General features: G+C 33.5%; 1 protein-coding gene and 1 long non-coding RNA gene across 2 annotated transcripts; one reads left to right on the top strand and one right to left on the bottom strand.

Annotated features, from left to right (window-relative positions):
- Nucleotides 1-559: 559 nt before the first annotated feature.
- Nucleotides 560-8,153, top strand: LOC145587687 (beta-glucuronosyltransferase GlcAT14A-like). Its single transcript, XM_081644390.1, has 4 exons — nt 560-1,562; nt 3,552-3,630; nt 3,706-3,821; nt 7,534-8,153. Exons 1-4 carry the CDS (start codon nt 953-955, stop codon nt 8,046-8,048), a joined length of 1,320 nt encoding a protein of 439 aa, XP_081500516.1. The 5' UTR covers nt 560-952; the 3' UTR covers nt 8,049-8,153.
- Nucleotides 8,154-13,638: 5,485 nt separating this feature from the next.
- Nucleotides 13,639-18,126, bottom strand: LOC145587686 (uncharacterized). The gene is made up of 4 exons (XR_014101362.1): nt 17,931-18,126; nt 16,766-16,836; nt 14,896-14,982; nt 13,639-13,990 (listed from the first exon to the last, which is right to left on the bottom strand). It is a non-coding gene; the product is annotated as an uncharacterized LOC145587686 (long non-coding RNA).
- Between the last annotated feature and the right edge of the window lie 1,574 nt (nt 18,127-19,700).

Raw genomic sequence — 19,700 nt, 5'->3', positions numbered from 1 at the left:
AAAGTATTTCGTATTAAAATTTATTTGCATACTAAAAATCACTTAATATACAACAATAAGAATTTTGCAAAAATAGAAACATCTTAAAATATATATACGATACACAAAGTATAAAATAACTTACATCGATGATGGTATTATAGGTAATGTTGTTTTCCAATACTTGATAGAGCATTCCTAATGCTTGATAGGGCTGATACTGATAACGTGATACTCCGTATAAAATAAAGAAAATTATTAAACATAGAACAAAAGAGGAAGTTGTAAAGAGTATAATTGTTGGATCACTATGTTCATTAGGCAATGCCTACTATTTATACATATAAGTAAAATAACTCCCAAAACAATAAAGAGTTGCATTTATGCAAAAGTTACAAAGTGATGATAAAGAAGGGGAGTTACAAGGAAAGTAATTATGTTAAGGGGTTACAGAAGTACAGTGGACATACATAAATAAACATTTTACAACAAATAATAATTTAATAGTGAGATTATTAAGGTGAAATTATTAGAATTAATTCTTCCTTTAAACTGGTAATAATTTCGAATTAAAGTGAATCATTATTTTACTGATTTCCCAGCTTGGAGAAACTTTTCCAGAAAAAGAAGAAAGAAGCAAAGGACATCCTTCTTCCTTCCCTACTATTTGACCCTAAAAATGAAGATCAAAGTGAGAGAAAAGGATTTGGGCCATATTCAAACTTTCCTACAAATTCAATTCAATCACTAACTAGGTAAATAATCGTTGTCTTCAATTCTTTCATTGTTGTAACTCTTTCAAGTTTTCTTTTGATTTTTATTTATTTATTTTTTAGATTGGAAAACTCAAATTAATTTTTTAGATTTGGGGATTTTAGTTGAATCCACTGAAATCCCATTTGATACGCTACTGTAAATTTGAAGAAATTTTGTCAATATTTTGTGTTTGTTGAATTTATGGTTACCTAGTTTAATGGCTATGAGGAAGAATGTGAATCCTCATTCAAGCAGGTTTTTTAGTGATAGGAAATGGATTATACCATTTTTCGCGAGTTTACTCGTATCGATTACTCTATTATTAGCTAGTATATTTGGAATGTATTCGCCGAATATTGATGAGGATGTATCACAATTTGATGGTATGGAAGTTGGTAAGAAGTCTGAGGAGTGGACTGATTATTTTGTTGAAGACAATATAAGGACATCATTAGCATTGAGTGGGAATTCAAAAAATGAACCACCTCGATTCGCTTATCTTATATCGGGTACTAAAGGTGATAGTCAGAGAATCATGAGAGTATTGCAAGCTGTTTACCATCCGCGAAATCAGTATATTTTGCATATGGATTTTGAAGCTCCACCTAGGGAGAGATTAGATTTGACAATGTCTGTTAAAAGTGATACTACATTCCATCAAGTGGAGAATGTTCGAGTGATGGATAAATCAAATTTGGTGACTTATAAAGGACCAACAATGATTGCTTGCACTCTGCAAGCTATAGCCATTTTGCTAAGGGAAAGTTTGAACTGGGATTGGTTTATTAACCTCAGCGCCTCAGATTATCCTCTAATGACGCAAGATGGTTAGTTCCATAAACTTTGCCGTTACAGTTTTCTTATGGTCTTTACTCTGCAATGTCGTTTAAGAAGGCTTTATGCTGTTTTCTCATTTCTTGTTTTGTTACCCATGTGTTATTTCTCTTCTCAACTTGTGACATGTTTTATACGGTTTGAATTTTAGCTTTGTTAGATGTAAAAGCTCATTGATGCGATTAATCTGAAGGAAGAAGGTGAATTGGCTTACTGTAGAGCCTCATAGTTGATCTGATGTGTTTTATTATTATTTTATTTTTTTCACGTGAATTGGGAGATGAAACCATAAGAAAAGTTGATGGGTCTATACCTTGTTGATCTTTCATGTTTCTGGCTTTGTGAATGTGTTGTATATAAGTTGTTTATCGATACCAAATTGTGGCAATGAGTCAGTTTCGTTGACACAACCATCTTTCAAGAATTGTGCCTAGCCAAATGAAGTATACTTGCACCTTCATGGCCTCAATTAGTTATTAGTATAACTTAGCTCCTCTAGTATGTTGAGTTTGAATACTAACAAGTGTATAGGATTAAAACCTATAATATATTGGCAAATCATTATAGATATATATAATTGGTTAAATAAATTAGGCTAGTTTATGACTATTTTGAATAATCACTTTTGGTTCATGTAGCCGACCCCACTATGGGATTAAGGCTTTGATTGATTGATTAATTGAATATGAAACAAATAACAATAGAAAGTAGAACTTTTGTTATGGGATGGAGGGTGCAATATTGATAGGTATCTCAAGGAGTCAAGGATGTCTAGTATAAATGAGCAGGCATCTCCTTTAAATTGTCCTGTGTAGAAATAGCAATGATCTGTAAGGTCTATGATGCCATCACCTTTATTCTATTATTGTCAGAACTTAGAGCTTACTGCATAAAAGTCCTAAAAAAAATGCTTGGTGTTGTATAAATCTCATGGTAGCCTTGTGAGAAACTGAGGAATGGAAAACACAAAAATACCATCACTGCTACCTTACAGGCCTTTTGGTTCCTAAAAAAGCCTTTACTTTATCCTATTCTATTGTTTTGTAGCCATTGGTAGGATTTATAATTTGATGCATTCTCTTTACATGGATTGATCTCAACCTAGATGTTAGAAAATAAGTTAGCTATTTCGAATGTTATCTACTATCAATCCCAGCTTGATTATTTACATAAAAATATATGTAAAATTTAACTAATGCACAATTTTATATGGGATTACAGTGTAGTAGATGATCTTCGGTCAGGGATAGGCTGTGTGTTAGGGGACCTTCCAGTGTTGCCAACAATAGAGTTTTGACTGGTTATTATTATTAGATAGAAGTGGGGAAAATTTATACAATATGCTTGTATAATTTGATCACATCTTAGTTAATGCTCCATAAAAGTGACATCTGTCATGGTGTATTTCTTTAGGACCTTGCTTACAGCTTACCCAGGCTCTATTCAAACTGTTGCTTTTGTCCTGCAAGATTATTAGTAAAAGTAAACTTTGAAGAAAGAACATAGCATGGACGTAAATCTGCCTTCCATACCACAAATCCTGATCGTTTTTACAAATGTCTAGTATAGTACTTTTTCTTTCAGTTATGCTCTAGCTCATGTGTTGTTGTCTGGCTTAATGAATATTCCTAATATATGCCGACAAGTTTCAGGAAGTACTGTGTTGCGAGGTTTAGGATATTTATTTCAGCTTTTGTACTTGTCAGTTAGTATCGGGTCTTTACCCTAAATTTTATCTTGTCTGGAACGTCAATCATTCGATTGATTCCTTCATCTATTTTCCTCTTTGTTTGGAGAGTTAATGGTATGGTGGTGACCCTGGCTCTACTATCCTTGCATTTATTAGCAGCTGTATGCTTGATAATATGGACACCTAATATGCTTGATAATTTGGATTATTTGTTTTTCATATAAACCTTATCTGCTAAATTTACAGTTTTCAACACAAAGCGTATAATGTCATCTTATTTTTCATCACACAGATATGCTTCATGTTTTCTCCAACTTGTCACGGAATCTGAACTTTATTGAGCATATGCAGATGGTAAATGGGTGGAAACTGTGAGTATGCTTCTACTGCAGACCTAAATTAGAAACTACTCTTTACTTGTATGCTAATTCATTTTGCATCTACAGGAGCCAGAGGGCGAGGCCTATTGTTGTAGATCCTGGCCTCTACTTGTCCAAAAAGTCTGATCTTCTTATGACTACCCAACGTCGATCACTTCCTACTGCTTTTAAGTTATTTACTGGTATGTCTAATCAGATTTCTGCATTTTCTTTATACTTTTACTTCATGTGTACACTTTGTAAACTGTTTTTCAGCTTTTTAACTTAGAAGGACCTTTTGAGTTCAGAATCATGGCTTAATGACTGTTCTGAAACTGCATCTAGATTGCTAGATAATGTTGTGACTATATGCACATATCTCAAAGGATGATATGTATTAAAATACTTATAGTTAGAACTTAGTTATAGTAAAGCTGATCTGGACTGGATCACCCATACGAAATAGCTTGAGACCACGCTTGTTTTTCAGTCTATCATGTGAAGCAAATTATTACCAGAAACCCGTAGCAAACCAAATGGAACTGGAATTGATCAAGACATAGCTAGATGTGATTCCTACCCATGTTTGAAATTATTACTTATTGCTTTGAACATATTTTGATGCAAATAAAAAACAATATGTGAACCAAATCCAATAACGCCCCAAGCATAGGAGGCTTAAAAATCTTTGACCGAATTAAGCCCGCACACTAACCTTACTGTATATATTACTCCCTCCGTTTTTTTATAGGCTTGAGATGAGATTGCGCGGAATCTTAGGTGGTTTAATAAAATTAGCTTATGGTCCCGTGCAATGCACGGATTTACCAAATTTTATTAAAAAAAAAAAAATGTATTTCAACAATTTTTTATAAATTGTTTTGTCTTTATAAATAGTATGACAAAGGTCAATATTCATTAAAAAAATGCTTCGTACTACATTGTAAACTTTAGGTTGTATATACCCGTATGATATATATAGAGTATAAAAAATTAATGCATATCTTTTTTAATAATAATATTTTGCTTAAATTTTCTATATATATATATATATTGGTAAAGTTGGAAAATATTATACCCCACGTGTTATTTTTTATTTGCCTTTAGTATATAGTTATTGATAAGATGTTAGTGGGGTAGACAAGGTTATTATTATATTGAAAAGTAAAGTGGTGTGAGAGGGAGTGGGGACCTTTGAAAGAGTGAGAAATGATAAAGTAAAAAAGAGTGGGGACATTAGTGGGTAAAGATATATTATTAAATTATAAGAGATTTTCAAAAATGGAATTCTAGCTTATAAAAAAAAAACGGACGAAAATAGTAACTCTAGCTTATAAAAAAAAAAAAAAACGGAGGGAGTATGTATTAAATTTGCAGCCTTTTCCGCTAACAACGCACTTAGTAATTTCCAATCAAGCAGGTACAAATTTTGCATCAGTAAAAATTCATACTTTTTGCCCAAAGAGTGTAATAAAATCTTATCACAAAATGTAAAACAAATCCTAAATCTACTAGAAAAGTGAAAAACAAATTGTAACTCAATTAGGATCCATACTATAAATTAATAAAGTAAACTTACTAAAAATAGGGAAAAGCATGAAAATCGAAACAAGCTCATGTAAAAACATGTTAGCCAAAAGCTAAGCTAAATTCAAATTAAGTAGAGGAGAGTCATGCGTTCTCTCACATAGTCACATCATATGGAGAGGATAGATGGCTATCATGTACGATTTGCTAATAATTGTACTCTATTATTATATTTGATATGCAATGTAACATTTCTCTTTAATAGACGGATGTGGTGCATGCGAGGATTCTTTCAAGGAATTTATGATTTATTCTAAGATTAAAATCTTCAAATAAAGATAACTATTTGGTGCCTTTTGTTCACGCTTTGGAGAATTTAAGGAATGATACATTTTAATCATAAATAAAAGAGGGTAATGTCTAAAAGAATCTAAGATTTGATCACAAAGCAGTCTAACCCAATCAGAACTCATAATAATCTTTAAGGAACTCCGGTCACAAATAAAACAGGTGGGATAAGCTTATCTAATTTTATCATCATAAAATTAGGAATATTTACTCTACATGATGATTTTTGTATAGGGTGACACCTATGAGGCTATTCCACCAAGTTTCCTTGGTCAACAACAAAATTGAGTGTTTAAAGCTATGTGACAGAGGGCTTATTTATATAAATGGAGATTCGTAAGCGTAGTCAAGATCATGGGTGACATTTCATAGTATCACTCGACCCCAAATAGTAATTCAAATTTTACCATGGATTTGCATTGAAAGGATGCCCTCACTTCCACACTCTTTTTGGAGTGTTATTTCCTCGGTGAATAGGAGTGATATTAATTACTGAAAGCAATATGGCACTACAACCACTTAGATCAAAGCCAAAGAAGCTATAAAAACTACCACAAGAAAACTGCCAACAAAAATGATACACGAAAAGTCCTCCAAGCATCCTAAACCTAGGCATTATAGTGTACAACCATCTTTAAACCCATTCTTTTGACCACTATCATTAAACTTATGATTGGAAGGGACTGAACCATTGTGTTGGAGGAAAAATCATTGGAAAAAGAAGGCTGTCATTTGACACTCCAATCTTTATTAAGCTGTGGAATAGCGTCATGGATATTCCTAATGTGAAGCTAGAAAAAGAGTAGACGATTCAAGCTTAATAATCTGACTACATTGCTTGGTCAACTTTAGAAGCTTCGTATATCTGTGAAGAATTAGCAATATAGCTCAAAATTTTTGTATAGAAAAAGTGGTTCCTCATCACATATTGGAGGTGAAAAGGAATAGTTCATCATCAATAACTGACTTCTGCCTATTTCATTATCTCTTCCTTTTCATCCCAAGGGATCTTTCCATCTAGCTTTGATCTCTCAAATATCTTTTAGGGTCATCACATGATACATTCAAATTTTTTAGGACATTCAGTCATCAGGTGACTGTACCCCTTGACTGTATATCCTATCTGCTCTTATATCTTATTTGGCCTGCCCTTCCTTGAAAAACTCCAAATTTTCAGTGTGCTTACCTTGTATGTGACTTATACAGCTAGTCAAGGCTCAAGAATTTTCCCAATGTCCTCTTTTGTATCTTGTTACCTCTCCTTGGCTTCGTTAGGTTTTATTTTGGAGGTTAGAGAGTTAAGGGGTAATGTATAGGTGTGGAAACATGTTTATGAAAGAAAGCTTTATCTGGAATAACTGGACAGTGAAAAGCTGAAGGATTATGAATTTATTTGGAAGTCTGAATCAATTTTCATGACTATGAGAAATCAATCAAAAACCTGTGTTTAAATCTGATGTGATTCGTATTAGACAATCACCTCTTGAGTTATTTCAATGACTCAAATGCTTCATGTCCTATTATGAGAGTATGGGAGACTTGTGAGCCCCTTTGGAGAAAATTTGGAAAAGAGGATTGGGTTTGTCATATCTCATATGTGTTTGGTTTATCATATATATTGGTAAAAGTCAGAAATTGAACCAGACTAAAATACCTGAACCAAACTTAAATAAATCAATGCTCCTTAATGGTTTATTGAATCAATTGCTATTGTTTAGGGTCAAAATAAGTGAAAAATGAAGTTAGTGTTTAACTGAAATAAACTGCAATCTGATTTTGCCCAACCTGTATTAGCTTCATTTTATACACATAATCAGAGATATGTCTTTGGTTTCCCTTCAACCCTTACGCATCTCATTGTATATCATTTTATTTATCTATCTACTGATTTGAGCTGTGGTGGTAGTTGACTCAATGGAATTGCCTGTTTGACGGTTTGATCTTTTGAGCAAAGTTTCTTAGGTAGCTGTTTCATGGGAACAAAGTAGGGGAAAAAAAAAAAAAAGCAATTGACTATTTTCACTTTCTTACCCGTTGCAGGTTCAGCCTGGGTAGTTGTGACTCGATCTTTTGTGGAATATTGTATATGGGGATGGGACAATTTCCCTAGAACAGTTTTAATGTATTTCACTAATTTTATGTCTTCTCCTGAAAGTTATTTTCATACTGTAATTTGTAACAATGAGGATTTCCGTAGTACGGCAATAGGTCATGATCTTCATTATATTGCATGGGACAATCCACCAAAACAACACCCTCGCATTTTGTCCATGAAGGACTTTGATAAGATGGTAAAAAGCGGTGCACTATTTGCCCGCAAATTTGCGAGAAATGACCCTGTTTTGGACAAGATTGATAAAGAGCTTTTAGGTCGCGCAAACAGATTTCCCCCTGGTGCATGGTGTGTTGGAAACTCTTCTGGCGGGGCTGACCCCTGCTCATTGCGGGGTAACTATTCTGATTTTAAGCCAGGCCCTGGTGCTGCAAGGCTTCAGGAGCTTATGAACACATTAACGTCTGATGAATTTCAGAGTAAGCAATGTTCTTCAAAGTAATGAAGGCATTCTCTGTAAGTTTTTGTAATTTGTATCATACACATTCCAGAAGAATTCTGGTTGAGTGAGCAACAAAGGTATACAAGATCATCTTTTTTCTTGGAATAGCTTTGTCAGTTTTTTACTTAACTTTTTAGCAGTTTTTTGTCGACGGTTTTTTCAAAGAGAAAACCATTTTAAGTTCTATGTTTTATAATAAACTAATGATCTTTATTGCTTGTTTTTTAAGTAAGATGTCCAATACTAAGCCGGTGAGGTCGTGTTTTACAGCCGAGGTTGTTTCCTTAACACGACCGAGATTGTTTTCTTGTTCGTTGCAAATGCTCTATAGTAACTCTTTTCTTGATCCTTCTCGCTTTCGATTTCTTTCAGCTCCAACCTTGATATTGCCCTATCTTCCATTAAACTAGCGTTATGTGCACACAATATGTTTTAATGCATGTAAGATAACATTGTATTAAGAAATTCATATTTATATTATAAAATGTACTCCTTCCGTTTCATAATGTTAGTCTCATATACTATTTTGGACTTTTAAAAAAGATCTACCCATATTGAATATATTTCATTTATAACTTGATTTTTTTTTGAATTAATTGATTGTGGATTGATGACATAACTCTAAGTAAGGAAATTTTTACCTTAAATTAACAATTATGACTTGTGCTTTTCTAATGAAAAATCAAAAAAGTTAAATAAGGTAACTAATTATGAAATCTGTTGTACTTTAATGTCAAATTTCAAATATATTTGTTTTTTTATTTTATATGATTGATTTCATATGGGACTAACATTATGAAATAGAGGGGACTAACATTATGAAATAGAGGGAGTAGTATAATATTTTTTAAACAGGATGATAATTTTAGTCCTAGATAAATGCCAAGGAGTGGCAGTTAGACACATCGAAAATGAAAAATAATACAAGTAAAATAAAGGGCAGCTGTAAATCCGACGCTGAAACTAACGAATACTCGTAGACTGGTGGTAAGCAAGAGAGGGTAGCTTGGTGTCCCTTCTATCCAAGTGGACTGACATGCATTGGGTTCACAACTCACGCTTCCAGCAACACAGTTTAAGAATGTAAAATTGTAATCTTCAGAACTCAAAAGGACTTTTTTTTTTTTTTTTTTTTTTTTGAGTGTTGCAACTCTGTGGTCTCCGTCTGCAAAAATTATATGCCGACTAAAATATAATATTTCCCCTGTTATTTTTTTTTTATTGTATCATAAGGAATTTTACGCTTGTCAATGCATTACTTTAGTTATTAATATGTTCAATTATACTTTTGTAAAAACTATAAAAATTTGATATTTGAAAAGTGGAATTCGATACGAATCTAACTAAATCATACATGACTATATTTTTCCTAATGTATAAATCACAAATGATGGTCAAAGAAGATTAAGTGAATAGTATAAAAGTCCTAATAGTGCAATAAAATATAAACGGAGGATGTTTTTATAACGCTTGGATGTAATTTTATGCGAGAGAAATAAGGCAAATAAAATCATCATGATATGATTTCATGTTAAATTAAAAAGTGTTGTAAATATGTGAAAGGAAATTTTATCAAGAAATACCAATTAAAGCACGTGTTTTGAAAACAACTACCTATTAAATTTTTTTTTTTTTTAAAGAACTACTACAAAGTTGTAAAAAGTTTAAGTAGCACTACCATTCTAATAATTCCAACTAGAATATTCGGCATATAAATTATATTTTTTACCTTTTATCTCATTAAATAACCATCTAAATGATTAAATTACCCTTTATAAAGATTAAAAGTGGTAAAAAATGAGACTCAAATGTCTGAGATTCTAACCAAAATTGTTAGAGTGGTAGTGCTATTTAAACTTTTTACAAATTTGTGGTACTTCTTTTAAATATATTTTTTAATAGGTAGTTGTTTTTAAAACACGTGCTTTAATCGGTAGTTGTTGATAAAATTTCATGTTTGAAAACGGTCTAAAAAAGTGAGTGTTGCAAATAGAATAGTCAAAAGCGCCAAAAAAAGGAAAAAAAAAAAAAGAACAAGCAAAATTAATGAAAGTATGTTAAGTATCACATTTTCAAGGTGAAGGCACAAATTCCATGCTCAATTCCATTTGACAAAAAAAAATGATTCCTTTTCTACCTCAGCTCCTCATGTATGCCAAACATTACTGATCATCACTAACACACTAAGAGAGAGAAAGAGAAAGAGAAAGAGAAGTGAACAGTTTAAGGCGCATTTTTGAATGAAACGCCAACAACCAAACCATGACATAACATAATAACTAAGCTGCTTATTCTAGACATAGAAATAGTAAGACATTAGAGAGACAACAAAAATGGGGAGTTCATTTAAGAATAGCAACAATCAAAGAGGGAGCAGTAGTAGTAGTAATAGTAAGCCGTACGCGTTGATGCTGTTGTTAGCGATCGGGGCGGCTATTCTTGGAGTTATGGTGCTTCACAAGATCAGAGAGAAACGTATTTTTTCTCTTCTTGTTAAGGAGAAAGACCATGAGCTTCTTACCCTTCACCTTCTCTTCCAGGTTCGTTTTATTTCTTTCTTTATCCGTCGTCTCACTAGCTAGTTGTCACATTACTGGTTTAAATTACGTTGTTGTGTGACTATCTAATTCATTTTGGAGGATCAATTAATCTTCAAGCAAGTGACATGCAATGTACTTTTATGCCGTTTTGAAAGATTTCTATAACAAAATTAATTAAAGGAAATTTATGCATAAAAATGTAAGTAATACTTATGTAATATGTCGCTAAATCAAATATTTTAATACATTTTTTATTGATAATTGTTTAAGATTTTTCTAATTGATGCATATTATTCCCCCTGTCACAGTTTACTTGCAACATTTTGACTAGACACGCTTGCCGATGTACATATTTGATCGTTGATATCTTGTATTATATATTTATATAAGTTATAAAAAGTTTATATTAAGAAATTATACATTGAAATAGACCCAACATCTTATATGATTACATTGACTTTCATATAATAGTTAAAAAAGATGGTCAAAGGAAGATGTGTGAATAGTGCAAAAAGTCAAACCGTTGCGAGTAATTTGGGACGGAGGGAGTATTAATTTAAATCAAATGTCCATTAATTAATCCGTTATACTATCTCCGTTATATATTATTAAATACGAAAGTATAAGTAGAAAATGTGTGTTAAAAAAAAAAAAAAAAAGTATGAGTAGAAAATGTAATTAATCTAAAACAGAGGTAGTAATACTCCAACCCACTTTTTATAAAGCTTGAACATGATGTTAATTCATTATTAAATAAATACAATTTTTTAGACATCAAAACTCCCTTACATTTCAGCACTGTTAATACTAGTACAATTCATGTCACTGTATAATTGACTATTGTAATGCTGAGAGTAAATGGAAAACCTTTAAATTGATTTCTTATTATACATCTACATTCTGGGGAGCTTGCAGAGAGAGAAAGAGTTCAACCATGAAGCTCGGAAGAAAATCGAAGAGATGAACAGCAAAGTTTACTCCCTGAGAGCACAGAAGTTGGAGCTTGAAAGGAGGCTGTCAGATAAGGAATCTACAATTTCATCTCTCAGGGATGAAAGGAAGGTGATAGAGTTGACGCTTGAGGAGAAAAGGAACAAGATTCAAATTCTGACAGAAGAAAAGAACTCGAGTAGCGAATATCCCCCTCAAGTTACTGTTTTAAAGGACATATTAAAGATGAAAGATGCAGAAATTGAAGATCTGAAGTTCCAGCTTGAAAAACGAGAAGATTTGCATTCAGAAACAACTAGACTTGTAACAAGTTCCATCAGTGTTGGGACAAGAGATGAGGGTGAGAATGAGGGGGATTTACAATTAAGTAACGATTCATTCACAGATTCAACAATGGGAGAAAGTAGAAGCCACAATGACAATGTTATTCAGACATTGAATGATCACAGTACAAACATTGAACTCAAGAAGTTGAATGATGTGAAAGATGGAGTTGAATTGAAGAGCGAGAATACTAAAATTGATGATAGCGAAACAGCAGATTATCATGCTGACCACAGCACCAAGGTCATGGAGGATAAAGCAAGAGGAACCAACACTAGCCATGAAGAGGAGAAGCAGAAATTGCAAGAGCATCAAGCAACAGGTGACTTGAAAGATACAAGCCTTCTCAGAGGCGGCCTGATGTTGGAAAAGCCAGATGGATCTGTAAATGGCTATGGCTCTAGAGCAAGAAGGAGACATTCCAAGGGCAAGAGGAGAGAGATTCTAAGAAACAGGAGGTTGGGTGATGACTTGTACTCTGCAAGCAAGACTGGAAGCACTCCAGTTCTTAACAGAAATGAAGAATTGCAGAAATTTAACCAACCTGGAAATAATGAGTCAGAGGTTAAAAAATTTCTTGTTGAAAAACATCAGCTGCCACTATCTGACAAACTGAATCATATACCAGACACCAGAAATGATGGTGAATCCAGAGAGGAAGTAGCCAAGAAGAGTGAAGAACGAGGAATGAAATCGAAAGAGATACAATCTAATACAACAGAGGAAACTGAACAAGTATATGAACATGGGATATTGATGAGCACGGAGCAAAATATCAACGTCAAAACCAAATTGCTAACTGATGATGAGGGTAGCAAAGTAGATGATGTCCAAATTACTGCCAGGAAGCAAAATTCTGACGAGATCACAAATCAATTACATGACCAAGAAGAAAACCGGGAACAGGAAAAGATTAGTAGCATCAAAGTAAATAAGCAAGAGATTGATAACGAACAAGGAAATGAAATTGTAATCGAAGAAAGTGATACTGAAGATTCAGAGGACGCTGAAACTAATGAACCAGAAATTGATAGAGATGACATCAGAAGATTTTCAGAATCAGAACCTGATGAGGAAGCAGAAGAGACAGAATTTTAGGGTGCCAACTCAAAATGATCAGCAAGATGTGAAAAAACTTAGGAACTTCCCTAAAAGCAGCAAAGTAATGCCAAAGTCTATTACAGATATCCCAAGTGCAAAACTAATTGTGATCCTGTGATCAAAGTCTATTAATCAAATGTCCATACACGAAAAAAAAATGCCTTTATCTTAATCGTTCTCCAAGACTACAAATATAGAGACTTCCTAACAGGGATTACCAAGTAGATGTCTGAAGAAACGAAATGCCAACTTGAACATATTTCTGTCAATTTTTACTAAAATCTCTATTATCCAATCCCTATGTCTAAAACCTCTATTTAATCATTTAAAATCAATCTAAGTCATAAGGAGAAGAGATGTTTGAAAACAGAAAAACAAAATGCCAACTTGATCTACATTTTCCTGATACTTTTTACTAAAATCTCTAATATCTGATCCCTAAGTCTGAAGCCTCTATTCAAACATCTAAGTCGTAGGGAAAAAGTATGATTCAGAACCCATGTAATTACAAGGGTTGCTTTTCAAACAATTTGAATTGCACCGAGTAGCTTAAATTCCTAAACACCAACCACAACTTGTACAATGAACATGTCCAAAGTGCAGCATTAGAGCTTTAGAAGGCTACTTCAGCCTCATACATCATTCCAGGAAAAATTGGCATTTGCAAACAAGTTAAGTTGGTGACATCATCAGCTCAATTTCTTGAACTATAAGATACAACAAACTGGTCGTATGCTGTCCTATATCCATGAACAGAAGCAGCAGACCAAAATAAAGAAAATGAGAAAGTAAATTGGTATTTATGGTAAATTCAAGGGAGAACACTAATTTAGACAATTATATGTTTATCATCAACATTTCAAATTGTCAAAAATCCATTTATCACATTTGTTTGCTCCAAAGCTATCTAACCGGCAACAATTGGAGTATCAGAAAATATCCACCTGGCTGAACAGTTTTGAGCACCGACTTTATTGCTAAAGCATCTTTAGGTTCATGATTGTTCTACTGTGAAGCCGCCGCCACCTTCAATAAGAGATAGTGAAACAGAATAAGAAGAAACAATCAGTAAATCATAAGGCAATCTAACCGATAAAGAGGTATATGTATCAGGACCACACTTGCACAAAGAACAAAAATATTCACTCCATCTTTGAACAAAAAGCCACACTTAATTAGGGGTCATTTGTACAGAATTGATTATTTGATTTTACAAGAACTTTCAACATTTACATTTTCACCACTCAAACTTCAATAAAAAAAATTATTAATGGCATCATTAACACTATATTTGAATTGAAGGAAATGGAGGGAAAGGAAGGGAAGGGAAATGGAGGGATGAATTATCTTTCATTTGGATAGCAAATGAGGGAAGAAGAGAATTGGAGAGGGAGAGAAATGGAGAGATTAACATTAAATTGAAGATATCGATCTCTCCAACATGGAAAGATTTGGAAGGAAAACTCATCATATTTCCCTCCCCCCCCCCCCCCCCCCCCCTCTCTCCCCTTAGCTTCCCACCCCTTCCCCTTCCCCTTCCCCTCCCTCCCCTTGTTTTTCCTTCCCCATACTCTATCCAAACACACCATGAGAGTGTGTTTGGATAAGGTAATTTAGAGGCAAAGGAAGGAAAGAGAAAGGGAAGATTCTACTTGGAAATGTTTTGGAGAGAGGGAAACCCAGAATGGAAGGGAAGATCTATTATCCTTCCCTATAAATAAACAAAAACCTTCTAATTTTGACATGAGGATTACTACATAATAAATTGATAAACCACTGCTTCAAAAGCTAAACATTGTTTCACATATAAGTTTATTCTGTCTCAACATAACTCTTTGGCCAGATACTATCAAATGAACAAATCAAGATGAATCCCATGCAGATCCAGTAAGCACTGAAAACATTTAGATCACAAAGGTAAAGAAATATACCTCCTCTGTCTTGCCTTTGCCCTTAGTAAAGAACTTGTAGCTTCCAAAGATAAGCAAACCCCATCCAGTGAGAGATACAATGACAAACTGCACAATACAACATAAACTCAAGTTAGTAGTTCCTCTAGACACAAAAATTGAAGCTCCAGGAGTGAGAGAAAGAGTGTGCGTGTGAAGAAAACCTAACAAACAACAGATACAGTCAAAACCAATAAAACAGAAGACAAACAAAAATTATATTCTGACCCATACAAAATCAAAGAAATAAAACAAAGCATGATCCTTTTGTCGGCAAGTGTCAAAAAATAATTGCCACAACTGAAAGGATCTAGCATAAAACAAGTCTTTACTATATATCCTTCCATGTAAACCACAGAAAGGGTTCCCCAGCCAAATCCTTGTAGTTAAAATAATTGACCAAATACAGATGGTAAGACTTCTCCTTGAGGAGAAAAAAAAAAGTAGGCCCAGCCCAGTTGAGCTGAGCTACTTTGAAAACTTCATACAGAAAAACCAGTTGTTATATTGTTCACTATTCTGAATGTGATCAGCTGGCAAGGCATAAGTGGTATTCCCACAGAAGCATGCAACTACTTTTCAACAACTGTTAGTGAATATGGACGTGAAACCAATAGTGTATACAACCTGCACCTATCTCCAATATTGCTCAACCAGCCTTAATTAAAACTTTCTACAGCATATGAATCCGTAAATACATCTTAGTTATAACATATTAATATTCTTCGTAAAAACATATGCCAAACATCATACTTCATTCCCTAAAAACTACACCATTTGCACTTTTAACACTATTCACACACTCCAACCAACGTAGCGATTCAGACATCATAAAAAGATAGCTATGTGGGGTCTTGTTACATCTGTCTTGATATACACTTTCATAAGATCAATTTCTTATAACTTTCAATCTTGTATAATTAATAATAAAATTGAAAATGTACATTGGGATGCATTAAATTCCCATGGTGCAATATTTGGGAAACGAAGGAAGTATAATAAATTTTTTGTAAGACGAATATATAATAAAAAACTAGCAGAGTAAGAACCAACTATGTAAGTCATACAACTTTCCTTGATTGGGGTTGATCATCCTAATAAAAGTGATACACAAATGACATTTGACATACTTCTGGGAAACAGCATAAAAGTTGATGACTGATGAGCAGACATTTGTGTTAAATAATTGCTCCAAGGGAAAGGGGATACTAATATGTTGCAGACAGGCTCTATAAAGTCTCTCAAGCATAAACATGCTACTCAACTGATTGTCCTATACACACCTCTCCATTTCAAACACCCCTTCCGCACCCTACCCACCCATCTATTCTGGAAACTACCTAGTTTTGCCATGAAAACTTCATAAAAAAAGAACAAAGTATTGATGCCACTTAGGACCCTTTGAGTGTCCAAACGGATTATATTTTCATGCAAGACAAAATTGAGAAAACCTTAGTCAACAAGCCTGGAATAAGTCTCATAAACCCAAGGGCCACATTTATCCTAAGTGAGAATAAACTCAAGAAAATGTTTAGAGATATGAAGCTCACAATATAGAAGCAGACTAGAGGGCTATCAAAGGATAGGTGTGGCAGTACAAAGAAGAATTTATAATCATAGGATTTCTTGTTAAGCTTCACTGATACCTTCTATGTTACTCCAAGTCATTTTCAAAAATTAGCTATCAACCTATCATTAACTAATTAACATGTAAAACTGAAGAATCAGACCAGAACCGGCAGCATAGCAAAATATAATAATGTTTATATTTCATCAACACCCAAAAATCACAGTAGGCTTGGTAATAAACAAACACGATAAAGGTATATAATACACCACATTAGATACTCACATGCTCTTCCTTCCAGTTAGCAGGATTCCTTGGTTCTTGCCAGCAGTTTACCTTTGCTGGCCCATGGTGATCTGCAATGAATAATACAACACATCAGGAAACATATAGCTAAACATTTAGAAGCTGAAAACATTTTAGTAGTGGCACTTGATATTTGGGTCTAACTCAGCGGAGTTCTTACTTATCTAGAACTACAAAGCCAAAGACAAATCCACATTGATGTTTGGCAAGGAAATCAGATTCTCATTGCATCTCAACCACAACAGATGCAATATAAATATATGCCAAGAAGTTTGCAGTTCAAAATGGAAATAAAACATTTCAAGAAAATGTACAGCGCTAAGCACACATTGTAGCAAAAGTCAACATTCCACACCACAATGTATTTTCTAATTTCCTTGACGTGGAACATATGAAGATAGGCAATCATTTGTGGCAATAACCGTTCTACAACTTAAAATATGACACTTACAACTACCGGAATATCAGCTATAAACTAAAGGGTCGTTTAAATCGAGGAGTCATGATTACATGTAATGAATTTTACTTTGACCCTAGATCTTTTAAATTGTTTAACAATGAGTCTGCTATTTCTGAAGTTGAAAAATCAAAATACTGGCCCATAAAGAGGCAACTGCTAATAATACAAAAACCCTAATAAATGAGTTAATTTCATCAACAAGCTTGATATTACATTTTTACATGCAATGTGGAATCCAATTAAGTTCTTCAACACCGAGCTCGTACCCAAACATTGGGATTGATTCTTTGAGTAAATCTCCCCTTTGCGAGGACTCTCTCTAAACCCTAAAAATACCTAACGCAATTGAAAATCATACAAAATATAAACCACATTAAATATTCAATTAATCGGCTGACATTTTTATTCCAATTATCACTTTGATTTCAAATACTCTAATCAAACACCCATTCAACAATAAAAATGAATAAATAAATAAATAAAAATTAAATCACGATCAACATTCATAATAAACTCAGGATTCTCAACAATTTCACAATATATAAAAAGGGATTGACTTTTTTATTCCAAAAATTACAGAAATCATTCAAAATACAAATTCCGAACCATATGATGAGTAGTTTAAAGAAAGATCGAATACAAAGAATTGAAAGGAAAATCACGATTCATAAATCGAAAAATTACCGGCGGCACCAGCGAGGCCACGGCGTTGAACAAGACGAGGAAGGGGTTGTTGGGACGAGGAGATCCGGGTGATGGATGCAGCTTGACGAGCAGCCGCCACAATACGAGATGCCATTGTCGTTGAAGAGAGAGATATATGAGACGAGTGGGAGAAGAGAAGTGAGATTTACGGTGGTTCTGGTTCTAAGTTCTAACCTCGAAGTGGGAACTGGGAACTAGCACGAGTTCGGGTAAGAAATAGGGCCGAGCAAAACTACCCGAAAAACCGAAAACCCGAAAAACCGATCCGTAACCGTTTCGAAAAGTAGGGTACCCGATCCGATAATCATAACGGTTCGGGTACCCGTTCCGATAATTTGTTATCGGGTATGGTTATGGGTATCATTTTAAAATTAACGGTTACCCGATCCGATCCGATAAGCATTTTTTTGCTTTTTTTCCCTACTTAAATCTATTAATATAAATCTAAACTTTTACTTCACTTCATAATCACTTTATAATATCAATGATTAGTAATATTATTAATAATTTGGTCAAGATTATATGGTATTGTTGTTAATTAGTTTTTAATTATATCATAATAACTACATAATTAAGTTTAATTATCATTATTGGATATCTTATTGGGTACCCGATAACCGATCCGAAAATCCGGGTACCCGAACTTATCGGTTCCGGTTATGGGTATCACTTTTAGTGATTTTGGTTATCGGTTACCCGAACCGTTAGTACTAACGGTATGGGTACCCGTCCCAAGCTCACCCCTAGTAAGAAATGGCTTGGATATGGATACAAAACGGATACGGCAGAATACCCGTGACTCCGTGTGGCCGTGATAGCCTACTACCGGGATGGACCATATCTGAGGGCACAATGGACTTTTTCTCTTTTCCAAATGTCATACATACGGTGAAATCTATATATATACGGCCAATTAGCCAAATTGGTATAAAAGTAAACACCCTTATGACATATTGATATAAAAGTTATCGCCGACGACATATTGGTATAAAAGCTAGCAAGTTGTGACAGATTGGTATAAAAGTTAGTCATTGGCGACATATTAGTATAAAAGTTAACAAACGACAAATTGGTATAAAAATTAACAAGTTGTGACATTTCACCCTTCTTTTCTTGCCGAATAAGGATTTTTTTTTAATTTGTTTTTGTTGTTAATTCTCATTTTATGCTAAATAATTCTCTCCTCCATGCTCATTCACCTAAGATAATCGACAAATAATAACCAAAAAGAAAAAATTGTGAGTTTAAAAAAAATCTCAAAAAAATGGATGGAAAGAGATATTTTTATAATTTAATGTCTCAAAAGTTAAAATTGGCATGTATAAGTTGTAATATTTAAGAAGTTGGGAGCAAATATATTTATATAAAATTGAATATTGGAAAAAAAAACTCGATATAATAATGAAAATATTTAATCAAAGAGTTTGATCTTGTAATTTTTCTTGATTAATTCTTCTGCATAATTTAGAATATTTCTCTATATTTTCTTACTTTTCCCCTTTTATTTTTTTATTCTTTAACTTTTTTTTGGGGTTTTTAATAGTGTCCAAGAAATTTACAATAAATATTTGAAGAAGAAAAAAATAATAATATAAAAAAAGGTAAAAAAAAAAAAATAGATTTAAGCTACAAGAATAAGAATAATCATTTGTACAATATACGCTTATTATTCTAACAAGAAAGAGGGTTAAATGTCATCACTAATAAACTTTTATACTAATATGTCATCACATTATACTTTTATACCAA

Source organism: Chenopodium album, chromosome 17 (genome assembly GCF_948465745.1).
Source record: "Chenopodium album chromosome 17, dcCheAlbu1.1, whole genome shotgun sequence".
NCBI classification, from domain to species: domain Eukaryota; kingdom Viridiplantae; phylum Streptophyta; class Magnoliopsida; order Caryophyllales; family Amaranthaceae; genus Chenopodium; species Chenopodium album.
Note: the sequence above shows the minus strand (reverse complement) of the source record. Positions and strands in the feature narration are given on the sequence as shown.

What these genes read in the sequence shown, in the direction of transcription:
- LOC145587687 (XM_081644390.1), top strand. Translation starts at nt 953, where the DNA reads ATGGCTATGAGGAAGAATGTGAATCCTCATTCAAGCAGGTTTTTTAGT. An exon ending in TCCTCTAATGACGCAAGATG is followed by an intron (nt 1,563 to 3,551) that starts GTTAGTTCCATA and finishes TTCATCACACAG; the next exon opens with ATATGCTTCATGTTTTCTCC. An exon ending in TGCTTTTAAGTTATTTACTG is followed by an intron (nt 3,822 to 7,533) that starts GTATGTCTAATC and finishes TACCCGTTGCAG; the next exon opens with GTTCAGCCTGGGTAGTTGTG.